Below are 19,615 nucleotides of genomic sequence, written 5' to 3'. Positions count from 1 at the left end.
CTAAGTAGTTTCCAAACATTTTTGCATTTTATGATCTGCAGGTTTTTGATAAAACGATCTTTTAAGTTCATTGAAAATATTATTTATTTTCTGATTTGTCCTTAAATTTGCTTTTATTCATAGATTCCATTATATGAAGCTCGCAGTGATGGTAGAGACAATCTTATGAATGCCTTAATTGTTGCTGGTAACTATGTTATTCCTGAAGTAAGTTAAGAGTATTTCACTCCGGAACTTAATAACCAAATAATTTTCCGTCAATCTGTATCAAATATGATCACTGAGTTTAATTATATAACAATATATCAGGCAGTGTTTAATATGGTTTTTCTGATAACTTTAGTTTCTTGTTTAAATGTGAAAATGTCTCTTGTTTAAATGTTTAATTGTGATGAAAATGTATGAATTTAAATGCAGAAACCTAAACTGACTAAGCTCTGGTATTCAGAATGCAGTAAAAAAAAAATATACTGTTACAAAAATTTAGTCAGGAAGAGTAATTCCAAAACAAAATTTAATTTTCTGTGTTTCTCATCAAGAAATTTGTTTTAATTAAAAAATATCCTGTTCTCTCACTTTTTATAATATATCTATATTTTTTTAATCATGCCTTTCAAGGGCACTTGGTGGTAACATTAATTATTATTATTATTATTATTTTTAACTGTTGTGAAAGCATGTGTTTATATTTGTTTTGGGTCATTTCATGTCAAGTGATCCAAAATTTGGGAAATTTTTTCCCTCACCCTTTTGTATTTCTTTGAAATTTGGCTCATCGATTGTACCCTTTGAGGTAATCAAAAGTCCAAATTTTTAGATTTTTATCTCTATTATTTTTTTATTTATGACACTTTGATTTTTCGAAAAACCCGCTTTTTTTCATGGATGCTTGAACATAAAAGGGACGATAACTCAGCATCAAATATAGATAGAAAGATTTGGTAAAAAGCATTTTAAAGTACATTAGTTGCTGTTTAATGGGATATGCAACATGACTAATTTCAAAAAAAATTTAATTTTTAAAAAATGAAATTTAAATTTTAAATTTAAATTTCTTAAAAAAGGTATAATTAATTTTTTTAAAAAAATTCTCAAAAATTTGTGTGTATTCTATTTTCATTTGTGCAAAGTTTCAAGTTGGGATCTCAATGGGATCATATTTTTATGAATTTTTAAATAAAATTTGACTTATGAAATAATGACATTTTTCAGATTCCAACTAGTTAAATATATGGTTCTCTCACTGGGGATGGTCTAGTAAGTAGTAATTGATCATAACTATGCTTGAAATGAGCTGACGTGAATTTGTAAATTGGCAAGCACCCCCCCTCCCCCCCCCCCCCCGCACCACCACTTTTATTTATTTATTTTTTTTTTCAAAACTATTTTCAAAATGTAAAAAATAAATAAATGAATAAAAAACCAAAATGAATAGTAAACTTATTAAAAATTGGTAAATATTCTTCTTTAAAGTAAGAAAAAGACCCCTTCTCCCGGGCCACCACTTTTATTATTTTTTTCCAAAACTATTTTTAAAATGTAAAAAATAAATAAATAAATAGAATAAAACAAAATGAATAGAAAACATATTAAAAGTTGGTAAATGTTCTTCTTTAAAGCAAGACAAAGTACATTACCCCCCCCCCCCCTCACATTCACTCACACATACGATTAACACTATACTAGTATCACGCTTCACCTGATGCTTTTTTTTTTTTTCAGACCAAGTGTTTCTTTTTCAGTCCGAACTTCACAAAGTGTACTTGATTATTTCACTATCTGATAAGGAAAGTTATGATTCATTTCGTCCCTTACCTCTGCACCAACTTTCAAATTTGGATGGAGGAAAGAAATAGTTTTCCCCAAGATCACAGCAAAATAGGAGTGTTTCCCCCCGTGTTGTTTCATTCTTTTTACACCAAACTAAAAATAAATCTAAGTATCAGGTCATATGTCTGTCCACATAAAACTGTCTTTCAACAACATTTGGAGTGCAGCTGTTTTTTCTTTTCTTTAATGCTAGTTTTCTTTTAATTTCACTTGTAAACGAGAGCAATGCAGTGAGATCTATTTATACATATATTAAAAGCAGTTATATATCAAACAAATTTTGCTAATTTGAGCATAACCTTCCATGTTGTTATGTTTCATTCCAGATTGCCCCCCTCCCCCTACCGTCTCACTTTCCAAAAGAAAAAAAAGCTGCAAATGAGTTCAGTTTTTCTGACTTTTATTTTTTATGACCCCCCCCCCCCCCCCCATTTATAAGGTTTAGTCACTACTGATGTTTAGCAGCGTGCGTCCCAGTTTATTATGGTTATAACTCTTACGTGCCGGCTTTTTTTTTTAAATACAGTTTTGAAAAAAAAAAAAAAAAGATAAAAAGTGGTTGTGTGGCGGAGAGGGGGGGGGGGGGTACTAATCTACAAAGTCATGTCAGTTCATTTCAAGCATAGTCATGATCAATTACTACTTACTAGACCATCCCCAGTAAAAGAACCCCATATTTAACTAGTTAGAATCTGAAAAATGTCATTATTTCATAAGTCAAATTTTATTTAAAAATTCATAAAAATATGATCCCATTGAGATCCCAACTTGAAAATTTGCACAAATAAAGATAAAATACACACAAATTTTTGAGAATTTTTTTTAAAAAATTCATTATACCTTTTCTGAGAAATATAAATTTAAAATTTAAATTTCATTTTTTATAAATTAAAATTTTTTTGAAATTAGTCATGTTGCATATCCCATTAAACAGCAACTAATGTACTTTAAAATGCTTTTTACCAAATCTTTCTATCTATATTTGGTGCTGAGTTATCGTCCATTTTATGTTCAAGCATCCATGAAAAAAAGCGGGTTTTTCGAAAAAACAAAGTGTCATAAATAAAAAAAATAATAGAGATAAAAATCTAAAAATTTGGACTTTTGATTACCTCAAAGGGTACAATCGATGAGCCAAATTTCAAAGAAATACAAAAAGGTGAGGGAAAAAACTTTGGATCACTTGACATGGAATGACCCTTTTACACTTTAAATCAAGTAGTAAACTCAAACATATTTTTGGAACTTCTATTGAATTACAAATTCTTACTTTACATGATTTAAAATAATATTGTTGTACTTGCAGGTTACCATTTTATTCAACAATAAATTATTTAGAGGAAACAGAACAAGTAAAATCAGTACTTCTAATCTGGATGCTTTCAATTCACCTAACTTACCACCACTTGCTAAAATGGGTATTGGAATTCATGGTAAATTATTATTTTTTCATTAAGGTTGACAAAATGTTAATCAAACTAGTTTTAAATCAAATTATGAATTTTCTTTAATTTTGCATTTTGTTTCAAACTGTGTATGTATTACACATGTGGTCACAATTTAGTTTAAACAAATTGATTACAGTATGCATTATATTACTCTCTGTAATTCATTTTATTTGATTTTCAGTGTTGTGTTTTTAGGGCTATAGACTGCAGATTATCTCTTTAAAAGGTTAAAAGTGTTTGGGTGCATTTTATATGCTACAAACTATACAATTAACTTTTTTTTAGCTGTGGAAGAAAAATCGAAAGACTGATTTTTCAAAAATACCAATTGAAGACATTGTTGATGCTTTGGCTTTAAAAGTGCTCTTTTTTGTGCAAAAGGGAGTGAATTATGTTTTAAATTCCATTTCTAGATGTTGAAATAATATTTTCTCCAAAAATAGCTTGTTGGGTTTTTTTTTTACAAATGAGTTAATATTTAGTTAAATAAATTTATACACTTTTAAAGTTCTAAGATAAAAATCAATTTCTTTAAATATTGTTTTCCTCAGATTTTTAACTGTTTTAGAATCTACTGCCACCATGAGAGAAAACAATGATGGGCTCCCATTTTTCAACCACTTTATTTTGTTTAAATTTTTAAAGCTGAAAGCAATTTTTAAAATATTTAATGTTCCAAATGATTTTTATTTTGTTTTTAAACATTGAAATCTTTAAATTTTTAATATATTTTAATGTTTCTTTGATACCACATCTCATGTCTTACATTAGCATTTCATTGTAATTTCGCAGCAATCTTTTAGCATCATATTTTTGTTTACAATGTGTTTTATTGTTTTTTACACTATTGCAATAAAAAATGCACCAAACAAAAATTCAGAACCATTTTCAATACAGACAATTTTATGGCATAAATCACCAAGCTGTCAAAGCCTTGCAATAAGACACACTTCATTATCCGCAGATTATGTGTCATAGTCGGAAGATAAGGAGAAAAAGCTCAATGTTTTAAAATTTTTACCTGCTGTCAGTTCATATTTGTTAACAAATGTGTGTTCTGACCCGCAAAATTCATCTTAATATGAGGTCGGCTCTCTGGGACATGTTTTGGTTTTTTGATTTTTAATTTAATATTAGTTTTTGTTATTGATTTGGGGTTTCTGTTATTCTTCATTTTTGTTTTTCTCTGCATCCCTCCAAAAAAGTGAGACTAAATTCTCTATTTACGGTTTGTAAAGTTGTTCCCAGCTCTGTATTTCGTCGGTCGGAGTAAGTTCGGTGGAATGGGTCACCGCTGCATTTATACTGAAATAAAATGCAAAAAAAATTTTCTAGCCTGTCCAGTAGCAGGTTTACACTCTTGCTCCTGTATCCTACATTTACTGAGTAAGCTAGAAATAATTTTTCACATTCCATCTAAGCATTAATGCAGCGCTGTATTAATGCTTAGCTGCTTCATTATTTCAACTCTCCCTCAATTTTAACGGAGATTTCTTTAAAGAGTAAATCATAGTCTTGATTATATTTTTGCTGCAGTTGACATTTTTACTTCCTTTTACAAAAAAGAAAGTATTGTATTCGCGAAAAAAATTTCACTCAAAAATCGGCTCATCCTCGAATGAATATTGAATTTTTTTTTTTTCATCCCGACCACATGTGGATATATGCCTAGGAACGTACAGACCCAAAATATCCATTTTGACGATCCCCGAGTTAATTACAACGAGCTTTTTTGTGACATCTGTATGTACTCATGTATGTGCGTATGTGTGTCGCATAACTTAAGAAAGGAATGTCCTAGAAAGTTGAAATTTGGTACGTGGACTCCTAGTGGGGTCTAGTTGTGCACCTTCTTTTTTGGTTGCATTCGGATGTCCCAAAGGGGGTCTTCTGCCTCTTTTTGGGGGGAAATCGTTAATTTCGATGTAAACTCAAGTGGTGTTATAATTTGGCGGATACTTGCCGATATATCGGCAGTCTTTTGGTCGCCAAGTTTTGTTGCCAACTTGGCGACAAATTTGGCGATTTTTTTTTTTTTTAAATCTGTTTCAATTTGGCTACTGTTGTTATTTAGAGAGTAAACTATTGAATCACATTAAAATAGCCAGTAATGGGAAAATGACATTAAATTGGAGTAAAAGGAAGTCATGTGATGCACACATCAGCTCATTTGAAGAAACTGCCGTTATTCTGACGGGAATACCTTCCGTAACAAATTTTACACTTGGATAGTTGAATTGGGTAAAAAAAAAAATTGAGATCCGTATCCGCGGATTTTGACACTGATGATCCGGATCCACGGATCTACTTTTTCAATAATCCGGCACATCACTAGTACTAATATATTTAGTTGAATGAATGTTTTATTTTTCTCACATAGTTGAGTGGAGAAATGTGTACCGACCATCTAGCATTGAGAAGTTCAACGTTCACTCTTTATTGAATCGCAACGTTGGATTGCTTAGATTGTTTCCTAGTATTACAGTTGAAGTGGTATGTTATCTATTATTAAAATTTAAGTATTTTTTAATATTAAATAAGTACTTCTTGTTTTTTTGCTATATTTATTCTTCATTTTATATTTTCTCCATTTTGAATCTGACAAGTGGTTTTCTTCCATTTAATTGGTCCTCAAATTCTTTTTAATAAGGGAATGTGGGGCAAAGTGAAATAGTTAAGATGACTGAGCTTTTTCAAAATGAACAAATGGGAAATTTATTTTGAAAATTACAGTACATAAAGAAAAAACATTCTATTTTATAATAAAACTTACATTGAAGCAGTATTTTCTATTTTTGGCAGTAAATTTGTGCCTTCAAGAAAAAGTGGAAATTTTTCTTTTTTTTTTCTATGGGGAAAATTGAGAAATGAAATATTTTTCGAATGAAATATTTTCTATTCAATTATAGAAAATATTTTTGATCAAATGAATCGGTAAATAAAAGTTTAATGAGTAGATGAAAAGATACTGAAACAATAAATTGAAAATTAAAATAGTTAATAATTAAAAAATGAAGAAAAATAAATGAACAAGAGTGAATGAATGAATAAATCAGTAAATTACTAAATGGAGGAATGTAAATGAATGAGTTAATAATTGAATATACGTAAGTGATTTAGTAAATGAATGCACAAGTAATCAACAAAACAAACTATTTCACTTTGCCTCGCATGTACTTGACTGATTGTAGGAAATATTTAAAAGATAAATAAGCTTAATATTAACTAAATAAATGTTTCATAGAGTAATAGGAGGTCTCAATATTTAAAATGTTAAAAGCAAGAGCTTTATCATTTTATAATAACCAAAATAATTTTTGACTTGCAACAAAATACTACAAAATGAGTATCAATTTTTAAAAATTGCTTGTTTTATCATATGATTATCATATGATCATCTTCAGTGGTATTTTTTTACTAACTGGAATAGATTACATGTGCTACTATATAGTTAGATTATTACCAGATAGGTGGCGCTAAAAGCAGAGTAAATAATTCAAAATTTCACTTTGCCCTGCTGTTTCACTTTACCCCATATTCTCCTACTTGTTTTCATTTACTCATCCCTAATTGTTTTAGGCGTGAACAGATGTAATGTTTAAAACAGATTTCTAATCCTGGATGCTTTGTGAAACCTTTTGCTATACACTTAAAAAAGATTGAGGAAATTGAGGAATTTTCAAAAATTAATTATGATGGAATGAATTTAATATTTGTACAGGGTTTGGGGTCATGGAAATGCTGGAAAGTCATGGGAAAAAAATAAAGAAATTTCAGACCTGGAAAAGTAATGGAAAATTATTATTTTTATAAAAGTCATGGAAATTTATTTCAAGTCATTGAAAAATGTCTTGGGTAGTAAGAAAGCAGCAGTTGCTAAAAGAGCGCTTGAAATATTGAGTGATTCCGTAATATTGCATATAAATTGAACAATCTCAAAAACAAATCCGAGTTTTGGAATCCAATTTCATCCCCTTCTGTAACAGCCACTCACTTTTTTTGTGATGTGATTTTACTACTAGGGCATTACTAATTTTGAACCCACCATTATTTTCAGTACTTCTTATATTTTATATTATGTAGTAGTGGACTCGCACTTTCTTGATTTTGCCACACCCCCTCAAAAAGTGCAATTCAATTGCATTCGAGTTCGTTTCAACTACTTGTAAAAAGTTCATTATTAAATTTATCAGAGTTTATCTTGATATGTTGAAGGTTTTAAAATGAAAACTTTAGTCAGACAATAGAACAGAGAAATAGGGGAATTCTAATACTCTAAAACAGTAGTGCCCAACATATAGCTCACAAAACTGATCCTTTTAGCCAGCTGAAATCTGGTTTGGAAAAATGAATTTACTGCAAAAAGTGGCTTTACTTTAATGAACGAATTTGCGGTCCAGTTACATGAGTGATTAGATGCACTATTGACATCAAAGGGCAATGATTTTATGAAATAAATTTATTATTTCAAACTTACTCAATTTTTAACCCATTCATTCCTATTCTGCCCTATTTATTAAATATTTATTAGACATTTAAACATCAATGTATTGCAATCATTATATTTTTATTTTACTTGAATTTATGTGATGAAGACAAATAAGAATAATTTATTACTTTCAGCAGTATGTACTGGTATTTCTTTCAGTCAAGAGTAAGTGCTCCAATGAGGTAATGGCACTCATGTAAAAGTTTTTCTAATGTTTCTGGAAAAATTGGCAAGTTTAACATTAAATAGTACTATTCTCTTCGTATAACAAGGTCATGAAAATTTTTATGAAGTCATGAAAAAGTCTTGGAAAAGTCATGGAATTTTTTTTATCCAAATTGAGTATGAACCCTGTTTGTATTAAATAATTTTGTACTTTGATTTTTTAAAATGTCTGTTGTTGATAAAAGGTTTTTTTCCCTCTCAATTTTATTGGATAGTTTTTTATGTATAAATGGCAGTATGTGTTCAACCATTTTGTATAAAGTATAACTACTTTTATTGAGTAAAAATCTCTGATTTTCATTTGTGATTTCAAGAATATAAAATGTATAAAATAGAATTTTTTTTATTCCAAATACTTGACAAAATCTTTTATCAAATTCCTTAGAACATAATTGGAGTTTTTTCTTTCTTTATCACACCTGAAAACATTATTTAAAAAGATATTGAATTGATAAGTTCAAAAACCAGTAACCTTCATCAAAACGAATTTTACAAGAGAGGCAAAAAAAAACTAAGGGTTTTAATATTCCTGTTACATATAGGGCTTTTTTCATTTTTCTGCCATAGGATATGGCTGTTTACTTAAAATTTCATAACTTCTATGGAATTATAGCATTTCTTTTTCATTTTTTAAAAAATATCAAATGTTGGACATGACTTGTTTTCAGATAAAAGTATTAAAAGATACTTTTCATTACTTTAACAAAGGCAAATAACAATAATTCTTCATTGAAAACTTGAAAGGAAATATATTTTACGTGCTAAAAATTAAATGGATTCAGATATTCATGCTACTTAGCTGAATAAAATGTATATATTCAGAAATCATCTTCTGGATCATTGCAATTTGCTTGACCACTAAGCAAATGTCTTCATAAAAAGCCAAAGGATCACTTGGTATGTACTTAACTCTCTTAATGTCTGCAATTTTCTAATGATTTATGACAAGTGTTTATAGATTATGCTTCCTATGCTGGCAATAGGGCCTTTTTTATGTTTTTTTATTTTTTTTAACAAAGCAAACATTAATTTGTTTTAATTGCCAGTGAAATGCTATTGTTTAACTTCTCCACTTGTCCAACTATTAGAAGTAAAACTGTTAATAAAATACTAAAATACCTGAAATTGCATTTTTAGTTTCTTGCTTTTTCATATGAGCCTTTTGTTGATATGTTTTTCTTACAATACACCAGTTATCAGCTTTTGAAACCAAGAATCATATTTGTTGTTCTCTTTTACAGTGAACTTCTATAGTGTGGCTGATGATTCTGTCAGTGTGTTATATTTTTGAAAAGTGTCTATTTGGTATCAGTTCAAGTTAACTTAGAGAACAAGTTATTACCTTGATGTGACATGTTTTTTGAACTTAGTTGTGATTTCAATGCTTAATATTTTCTGCAACTAGTAAAAAAAAATGACTTTTCTCAGACTAAAAAGTGTTTCAACATCATTTGAACTGAAAAGTAAAATAATCTCAATTCAGTAATAAAGTGAACATGTCTGGTTTTTGGACTCAACAATTCAGTAATGTTCATTGACTACACTATAACTATCTCTTTTTAGAGGTCACATTTCAGTAGAATGTTTATTTTAAATATCAAGAATTGTTTAACTCATCAAGATGCCTTTATGCTTGAACAAAATTAATATGAAGGAGATTTTTTACAAAACTATCTTTAACCCAGTTTTTAGCTTGATCATTTAAAAAGAATCAATTCTAATAAATTTTATTGAAACGGATATGACAGTTCTTAGGTGTTAGAAGTCAGAACAGAATTTTAATGATTGTCGCAAAATCAAACTGTTTCCCTCTGATGTTCTTAATAATAGAAAAGCATATGCTGAATTCCATCATGAATGGCTGTTGATATGCTGCTGCTATGGTTGTCTATATTTTCCACCATAGATCTTCATTATGTTTTCTACTATGCAAAATATTCTGTCGAGATAGGTGAAGTTAGCAGCATTGGAGCCCTTTTTTTTAAATACATAAATACCCAAGGAACTACATTTCTGTCACTCGTGATTTCTAAGAAAAGGGAAAGAGTAAGTATGAATTTATGTCAGGCGTAAGTTAAAAAAGTTAAAGCTGCCATTTCACACCATGCATACTGCTTTGATACAAGATTTGGATATTGCAAACATCTTCCTAAGTTAACTTGTGCTACTACTTCTGTTTATGTACAGCTGAACCTCGTTATCATGACACCTTTGGGACTGCCAACAAAGTGTCATCATAACCAAAACAGTTTAAAAATTCATAATTAAACATTAGTTTACAATAAAATTAGATTTAGTTAAGAAATTAATTGTATTTATATTTTTATAATTAGATTTAACTTATTTAAATTTCAATTATTGGTGGATGTAACAATTATTTTTAAAAAATACTTCACTTTTTTTTTTTTTTTTTTTTTCAATTCTGAACTACTTTCCAATAAATGTTTGCTAAACTTTTGAAAAACTTTTGTAACATTTCTCCTTTCCACAAAATTATCAGCAAGAGAGAAACCAATTCAAGACTCCTCACTTTTGTTCGCAATTTGATTAGATTTCGACAGCTAAGCCCCACCTTTCGAAGGTGAAAACCCTTTTAACTTCTCTTTTCCACTTTAGAGTTGCGTGTCCCTTTTCAATCTAATGAGGACCCTTATCTCTTTTTTTCTCATGGGAGAAGCCTGTAGTGACAAGCTACAGCTTAAAGTAGCTATGGTCTTCATCTTCTGTTTCCATTGTCCAGTATTACAATCCACCTGCTTTGAATTCTTTTTTATTGTCCCTTTTCCCTCTCGTCAAAGTCTGAAACCTATACCTTTCTGAACTTATCTACTCACCTCCCATCATTCTTGAGGTATCATGCCTGGTCAAATCTCTTTTCAGAGTCCAAAGTTCCTACTACAAACGTTTCCAAATGTTGTCATTATTTTACTGAATTTTTCAATTTCAAAGGAATCATTTTGATCAAAATTAAGATTATGGTCTTCGTCTTCTGTTTCCATTGCACAGTATTACAATCCACCTGCTTTGAATTCTTTTTTATTGTCCCTTTTCCCTCTCGTCAAAGTCTGAAACCTATACCTTTCAGAACTTATCTACTCACCTCCCGTTATTCTTGAGGTGTCATGCCTGGTCAAATCTCTTTTCAGAGTCCAAAGTTCCTTCAACAAACATTTCCAGATGTTTTCATTATTTTACTGAAAATTTTTCAATTGCAAAGGAATCATTTTGATCAAAATTAAGATTATGCATTTCTTAGAGACTAACAATCTGTTGACTAGTTTTCAGTATGGTTTCTGGAAAGGTAAATCTTGTGCTACTAATTGCATTTCTATGACAAAGTTACCTTGGTTTTAGATAACAAAAAGTGTGTAGATGTTTATATTGATTTTCAAAAAACTTTTAATAAGGTACTGCAGGTTGCTCTTCTCAGCAAACTAGGAGAAAAACTTTACTTTGGGTTAGAAATAGGCTGAATGGAAGGAAACAGTAGTTGTGAGGGGAAATCCTTCTAAATGGAATGATGTTTTAAGCTGGGTTCCTCAGGGATCAGTTTTAGGGAATCTTCTGTTTATTATTTTTATGAATGACATTGATGAAAATATTTCTGGAAACATGAATTGTTTCTGCTGAAGATGTAAAAGGTATGGGGCTTGTAGAGAATGAAGAACAAGTAAAATAGCTGCAAGAGGATTTAGATCATACTACTAAGTGGGGGAGATAGGTGGGGTATAGCAGTTAATGTAAGGAAATGTCAAGTGCTCCACTTAGGTCATGGAAATAAGCATGAGAGTTATTATTTACAGGGTTCGGTCATTAGTCAGGCAGAAAGCGTTATTGATCTGGGTATCTTAATAAATCAGGGTTTCAAGTTTAGTCAGCAGTGCAGCATTGCAAGCAACAAAGCTAACATAATGCTTGAGGTTATCAATAGATCTATCTTAAACAAATCTAAGAAGGTTCTTCTGCCTTTATATAGGAGTTTAGTAAGACCTCATTTAGAGCATGCTGTTCGGTTTTAGTCTCTTTATCTCAGGAAAGATATTTCTGTATTGGAAGGGGTTCAAAGAAGGGTAACTAGACTTGTAAGGAGACTTTCAGATTTAGATATGATAACAGACTTAATAGGCTCAATATGTATAGCCTGGAGCAACGGCGAGTCAGAAGGGACATGATTCCGTTGTTTAAATTTATCAAAATGAAAGACTTTAACAGGTTAAATTTTTGCACGAAAAGCAGGACGAGGGGTCATTGTTTTAAGCTATTTAAATCTCAGGTTAACCTGGAAATCAGGAAAAACTACTACTTCAGTAGGGTCATGGGCACTTGAGACAGCTTACCAAAAGAGGTGGTAATGAGCAAGGGGGTGGATAGCTTTAAGAGGGCAATTGATCTTCATTGGAGACTTATAAACTGAATAGGACCAGCCTAGCTGGGCCTGGAGCCTGTTGCTGGTCGTCACATTTGTATTTGAATATTTGTTCCAGTCTGCGCAAATCAAACTGTTGTTGTAACCTGAATTGAACCAGAAAACTCACAAAATCAGGAGTCACTTAACATTAAATTTACATGGATAAGTTCGGGAATTTGAAAAAGTAACGTGACAGCCAGAGTGTCGTGAAAACGAGGTTTCACTGTATTTATTAAAGGGGTTTTTTTTCTCATACACTGGGTATGATATCTTACTTTTCTCATTTTTCTCAAAAACCATAGGTTGTAAAGATGCAGGTCATTTGGGATTTTTAATGTACACTCTATAACAAAAAAAATTGATGCACCAAGAAGCAATCATCCGATTGCTTTGAAATTTTGTATGCATGAGTGTTTTAACCAGATATGCAAATGATTAAAATTTGGTGTCCTGTGAATGAATAGTTTGATCTCCAGCGCATCAAAACTGCGCATCCAGCAGTTGTATATAAAGAGCAGTTCTTCAACAGCTGTTAAAACTTTCGGTTTGATTGTGATTCAGATTACCTTTCAACAACTTAAAAATGCCTTGCCGCATGGTTCGTGCTCATTACGAGCAACTGTCAGAGTTTAAAAGAGGTTGTATCATTGGATTGAAAGAGGCCTGTTGGTCAAATTGGAGAATCACTCGTCATTTGAGTCGAAGCGTTTTCGGCAATTCGAAAATGCTGGCAAGGATGGGTGGAAAATGGCAGAGTTCAGCGTGAGGATAGTAGCAGTTGACCTATGGTCATAACAGATCGTGATGACAGAGTGATTGTCCGATCAGCTGTCATAGCACTTTCTTCATCTCTATGAACCATCAGACGTTCTACCCAAACACCAGTATCCATCATGACCATTTGCAGGCGGTTGAGACAATGAAATCTACGCTCGCGCCGACCTGCCACTGACGTTAAGCTACCTGCCACTGACACGTACACACTGCCAAGCCAGATTACAGTGATGCATGGCTTGATCAGGTTAGAATGGTGCCGACTGGGGACGTATAGCCTTTAGCGACAAATCGCGCTTCCAACTGTGTCATGACGATCATCAAAGACGTGTTTGGAGACACCTAGGGCAGAGGGGGGGATCCTGGTTTCACTTTTACACGCCACACTGGCACACAACAAGGCATTATGGTCTGGGGTGCCATTTCGTTTGATAACTGGACCCCCTTGGTCGCAATTAGAGGTACACTTACTGCACAGTGGAACGTTGACAACATCCTAATACCTGTTTTGCTGCTGTTCCTTTTGCAGTACCCTCAGCTGGTTTTCAGCAGGAGAATGCCAGATAACATATGACGCGTGTTGCTATGAACTGTCTGAAAACTTGTCAAACTCTTTTGTGGCCTGCCAGATCTCTCTCCCATCGAGCATGTCTGGGATATGATGGGATGGCGATTGCATCTGGCAAGGAATGTTGGTAACCTTTTCCGACAGTTGGAGCGAAATTGACCGGAAATACCGCAGGACACCCTCTGGGAGCTTAATCGGTGTTTGTCATGCTGTGCTTCAGCTTGTATCCTGTCTAGAGGCGGGTCAATACCTTATTGAACTTGTTACTGTAACTCAGACATAAATTATTCAATTGTTCTGAGAATTTAATCATTTACTATTCTGTGCATTGTCTTCCTATCCACCAATTTTCGTCTCAATTGGTTCACTCCTTCTTGGTGCGTCGATTTTTTTGTTATAGAGTGTACTTCAAGCAAGGAATGTAGCATTGCAGAGTTATCCAGTCGTAATGGGACAACCTTTACTACTATGATATATTTAATTTGAAAACTTCAAAGCAGGCTTTACTTCTTTGTGTTATGCATCTGTAGACATTATTAGATTAAAAACAGTATTTCTCTTTTTTGTATGATCTTTTATTCTACTTATATTTGTAGGTACGTGCTTTCTTAAGTCCTCCAATAGAAGGAGTAGTGCTTCAAACATACGGTGCTGGAAATGGGCCGTCCCAAAGAAGAGACCTTTTTGATGAATTCAAAAGAGCATTTAGGCGTGGAGTGATCATTGTAAATTGTACACAGTGCTCTCTTGGGCAAGTTGATCCATCATATGAAACTGGAAGTGTAAGTGTTAAATTTTTGAAAAGCAAGCTTATAAAATTTTATTGAGTTATGTAGAGTAAAAGGAATAACACACCGAGAGAACCTTAAATTTCAACTTATATCTATTTTGTTAAAATATGTTAATGTTTCATTTACAGTAAATATTCTTTTATTGATCATGTGTTTGTATGCATATATCTGTGGATAATGGCTCCCCTGAATGTAGCTCTTATCCTACTAAAAAACTGCTGCAGTATAAACAAAGATAACAAAAAGGTCAGTACCTCGCAAAAAAGAATTTGTGTGTGTATTGTTATGATGAGCCCTAGATACCAAAGTTTTAAATGTGTAGTTTTCTATTTGGTATGTTTTTTGTGTATTTATGTTCGTATAGGTAACGCAAGTGACTATATATTATATATTATATTTTGTCTACTATTTTGTGTTTAAATAAAGTTTAAAACTGTATTATTTATATGGTCCCCAATATATACAGTGTGTTTCAAAATGTTAGGTCTACCAATAAAAACATAAACCTGCCAATAAAAACGAAACAAAATATTTGTTGAAAATTTTTTTTTTAATCTGTACTAACCAGGAAACATCACGATCAAGGAAATTCAAAAAAATTCCAAATTAGTGGCATTCGAAAGAGCATTGAAAAACATGTTTATGGCACTGAAACTACGTGCCCTCGTGACCACGTTATCGAAATATGAGGTCTTAAAAATTGCCGAAATTTTTAGTAAAGTCGCCAAATTTAGCGAGTTTTGCTCAGAAATGGAAGGTACGGCGCGAATTCAACATCTGCATCTGACAAGACATTTCACTTCCATATTTGGTCACCACCAAAGCGCGTGAGAAATATCGCATTAATTCTTTACTCGGGGGTGACTACCATGGCGCGGGGTGTCGTGGCACAGACTGCGGCATTGAAATTTTTAGGGGCTTGTGTTCCGGGATATTAACGTGCAACTGTATAGGGGAAAACGCCACCGCCCGAAATATGTTTTATTTTATTTTAAAAACAGTTTAAATATAATGTATATTGACTTCAAATCATATTTTCTTTTGACGAATCCCCTAGACCCCAAGGGGAGTTCCTTCAAACATTTGTTTCCAACTACAGAAATGTGAATGTGGGTGTGTCTTTTGTTGCTTTTCGAATAACTAAAAGTAATTTTCTCGAATAATTTAATTTGAACCTCCCCTCAGTAAAATGTTATGGAGAAGGTCAAGATAAAAATGTCTTTTAGCATTTTAGGTAGTAGCAGTAGATGTAAGTAGATTTTACTTCGCTAGTTTTCGTGGCTATTATTTTTGGTGAAATATATTTTATTTCTAAACAAGGTTCTCATAAGTATTAATTATTTTTTCTTTCAGGTTCTGTGCAAAGCTAATTTGTCTACTTTAGATGATATAAACTATTAAAAAACATTCAAATTCAGAAATTTTATTAAGCAAATTAATATTAAATACAGATCCGACACATACAAAATAAAAACGAAAGACGTTTATGGAAAGGAAAAAAAACATGCTACTGACAAATAGGATACTGAACAAAAAAAAATAATTAAAACATAGAAAATCATGGCACCAGGAACATTTTATGAACTTAAATTTCGTACAGGAAACGCAACGGTCAACTTCTTGCGGAAAACAAAATTGCAGAGGTGTTTCAAATGGAAGTGGCCGAGTTTGTAGTAGCCCAGACTTGTACCACGCATATTTTATCATGTCCAAGTATTGTGGTGCACTAAACTGGAAATGAATTAGCGACTGCAGTTTCAGGATGCTGTCACGTTGAAAAATATCTATTCCTCCCTCCATCATTGCTTTGTCGGATATTCTCCGCGCCAACTGCTTCCAGGATCTGAAGACTCCAACATCTAAAGGTTGAAATTTTGCAGTAGCACCTGGTGGATTTTTTTTTAATTCAAAAGTCGCAGCGTCAGGGACCGCTTCACTCACGATGGAGTCTTCATAATACTGGGTTTGAGAATCTACCACAAGGTGAGACTCCTCACCAACATAGGGGAAATAAACGTCTTGAAGCCATCTCATTAGCAGCACTTTCGTGACTTTCCCTAATGAAAAAAATTTAGTTAAAGTCAACTTTTCGCTTTTGTCAATACCAGAAGCTAATCTGCTTCACATACACGGAGGACCGCGAACAAAGCGCATTTGCCTTCGAACAAACACACGAATGATTTACAACACAATGAGAAGGAAAAAAACATTCAGGGCACAGATGGGAATCGAGCCCATACCTCTGGTATGCGAAGCTAGACTCCTTCTTGAGAGCCACCGAGGCCCCAAAGAAACATTTATTAAAGCTTTTGAACAACTAAATTAAGAATTTTCCACTCACCAGACTTCGTAGCTTGGATGCTCAAATTATTAGGCTTGAACATTGTGTGCCTTACACGCGGTCCCACTTCACCTTTCGCTTCTTGAAGAATGATTAGCATTGGTGACAGCAATCACCCATCGGCACTAATAACTGGCTGAATAGTATAGCTATGAGTCATACAGTGCTTTGATTGAGCAGCAACTTCTACTTTCTTCACTCCTCGTGTGTCTAGACTTCTGCCACTGTGCATCTCCTTCTGGAATCCACTTTGGTCTGAGTTGTACCAGTTGGATGGACTACTTGTTGTACTTGGATATATTTCAGCGGTGAAATTGGAGATGGCTTGTTGTCATTCAGCTGCATTCTGTGCAGTGATTCTCCCGACAAAACCCGTGATTTTTCATGGCACAATGTTGTACCGAGTTTTAAATTTATGCACCCAAGAGCGACATGCTTTGAAATCCGTAACTTGTTGCATAGAACTATGTTCCAATGCCTAAATACGTATATCTTCGTCATGGATGGGATATCGTTTCTCACGAGCTTCAAGGAACATCTGATAAACGTGATGAGAAATATGTTTGTACTTGAAACGCTTCGATATACTAGAAAGAGTGCTTTGTAGTTGTTTCTCCCAATCATACAACTGGGAAAGGGATGTCACGAATCTGAAGGACTTTTTTACTGTAGCTAAACTCAATCTTTTAGATTTTCCAGACTTCCAGTACTCTACTGCCCGTTTCTTGTCTTCTGTCGTAATAACACGCAGTTTATTTCTGTCAGAACTTGGATGATAGCTAGATGCTGATGATTTTTGAGATGCTTCTTCTTCGCAGTCTTCTAAATCACCACTTTCATCGCTTAACACATCATTCTCTCAAAATTCATCAATAATAAGATCTTCCTGCACCTCAAAACTAATGCTTCCTGATGCAACCGTCGTATTAATTAATCATAAATTGTGTGTTAAATATACTCGTTAAAATAATTTAAATATTTATAAGAGTATACATAAGATCATAAATACAGAGTTGTGTCAAAAATCAGAACGTTTTCCCAGGAAGTTTAAATAAACTTTTTGACAGTTGCTAAGCTATGCATATATTTCGTGAAATAAATTACACACAATGATTGAAGAAATGAAATTAAGTGCAGATGTAATAGAAGTGGAGTATTATAGTTGCCTCGCAGAATGGCAAGGAAATCCATTGGAAAATTTTAATAAACAAAAAATAAAGTTTGGCATCAGTGCAAATTTTTCGAGTCACAAAAGAAAGTTCTTTCCAGATGAAATGTTGGAAACTATCAGTCTCTCAATAAATAATGTATCGAGAAGTGTGTTTTGCAGAAACAAAGTATCGTCGAGGCGCTAGCGATAAGCAACTAATAGGTTTGTCAACACATAGTGTCGGGTTATGTGCTGTATTGTACATTATGTACACACATATTTGTAACTTTATTTGATCGATTGACATCCTGTTTTTTAAACGGATTTTTTTTTTCTGTTATTTCCAAAAATTCAAACTACCAATGGTACCAATTAGTTCTGATTTTTGACACTTTACTGTAGTAATAAAGCAAATTAAAATATACTGCAGTGAGAGGCTCCCTGAGCTTAAACTTTTGGGAAAACAAAAATTCTCAATTTACCGAAAGAAAATTCAAATTTTGCCAAGCGATAAAACACGAGTATGCGCAAATAATAATGTATGAAAAGTGACTTTCGGGAGTTAAAAAATTGTAATTATGTCCTCTAATTTGCTGAACTGTCAGATGAACTTTGTCGAATAAGGAAAATTTTTGGGAGGTCACAGTGACCTCCCATCAGTGCGCTAACTGCAGTCAACAAGAACGACCTCCTATTACTGCGACCGATCTGTCATAGAGTTCGAGCACAAAATCTCGTTCAAAATTCCACATATGTAATGATATTTTAGCATCCAATAGAACGTATTAACTGAATACATTTGAACATACCGTTCAAAGTTTAAACTTTTTTGTTATTCGTAAGATTGTCTGTTAAAAAACTGATGTTTAAAACATTTATGCTTCTGCGGGTGAAATATTTCCACTGAAAGAGTTTATTCAATGATGAAACTGTTTTGAAAAAAATATGATAACCGTAGAGAAACGGTAAACACACTTTAAAGTCTTTTTTTTTTTTTTTTTTTGAAAAGTCGTAAATCTGAAGTCTTCAACAGTATCTAAATAAGAAGAAAACTACATTTTTAAAGATTTCAAACCATGTTCTCAAATTTAAAAAAAAAAAACGATTTATGTCAGTTATTTCCAGTGTGTTTTTCGTTATGTGTATCGTTTTCAAGTTATGTGTAAGCCCTCTAACAAGTCAAATAAAAAAAAAACTGTATTAATTTTTATTTTGCTCGTATTTGAATTCCCTTTTAACGTGAAACATAATTGGTAAAAGTGACTTCAGTATTTTTAAAAATGACTAAATAACATGCAATATAATGTGCATTTACGTTATAGCGACTTTCAGTTGCAGTGACAGACTTTTTCGAACTACAGGGGTTGTTGTAATGAACGTTGACTATAAAATTTTCGATAAGAATCTGTTATGAAGTAATTTCCGACATCATTAGTTTTGCTGCGCAAATTTTTGACATTTACTATCCGTTGTTTTCTTTTTTTTTTTATTTATTATTTTTTTCGATTTTAAATTAAAAATTAAACATTTTCGCTAGCAGTGGTCAGACAATAAAACTTCATGAATGATAATAACTTTTGAAAAAATTAAG

The 19,615-nt window shown here is 32.5% G+C and overlaps 1 protein-coding gene across 1 annotated transcript in view; it reads left to right on the top strand.

Annotated features, from left to right (window-relative positions):
- Positions 1–19,615, top strand: part of LOC129231117 (L-asparaginase 1-like) — a 67,693-nt gene that overhangs the window by 23,368 nt on the left and 24,710 nt on the right. Inside the window, exons 5-8 of the mRNA XM_054865363.1 lie at positions 124–207; positions 3,137–3,263; positions 5,659–5,771; positions 14,339–14,524. Coding sequence (XP_054721338.1) covers positions 124–207; positions 3,137–3,263; positions 5,659–5,771; positions 14,339–14,524 — 510 coding nt within the window. The remainder of the gene's footprint in view (positions 1–123; positions 208–3,136; positions 3,264–5,658; positions 5,772–14,338; positions 14,525–19,615) is intronic.

This window comes from Uloborus diversus, chromosome 10, assembly GCF_026930045.1.
Source record: "Uloborus diversus isolate 005 chromosome 10, Udiv.v.3.1, whole genome shotgun sequence".
Lineage (NCBI taxonomy): Eukaryota > Metazoa > Arthropoda > Arachnida > Araneae > Uloboridae > Uloborus > Uloborus diversus.
Note: the sequence above shows the minus strand (reverse complement) of the source record. Positions and strands in the feature narration are given on the sequence as shown.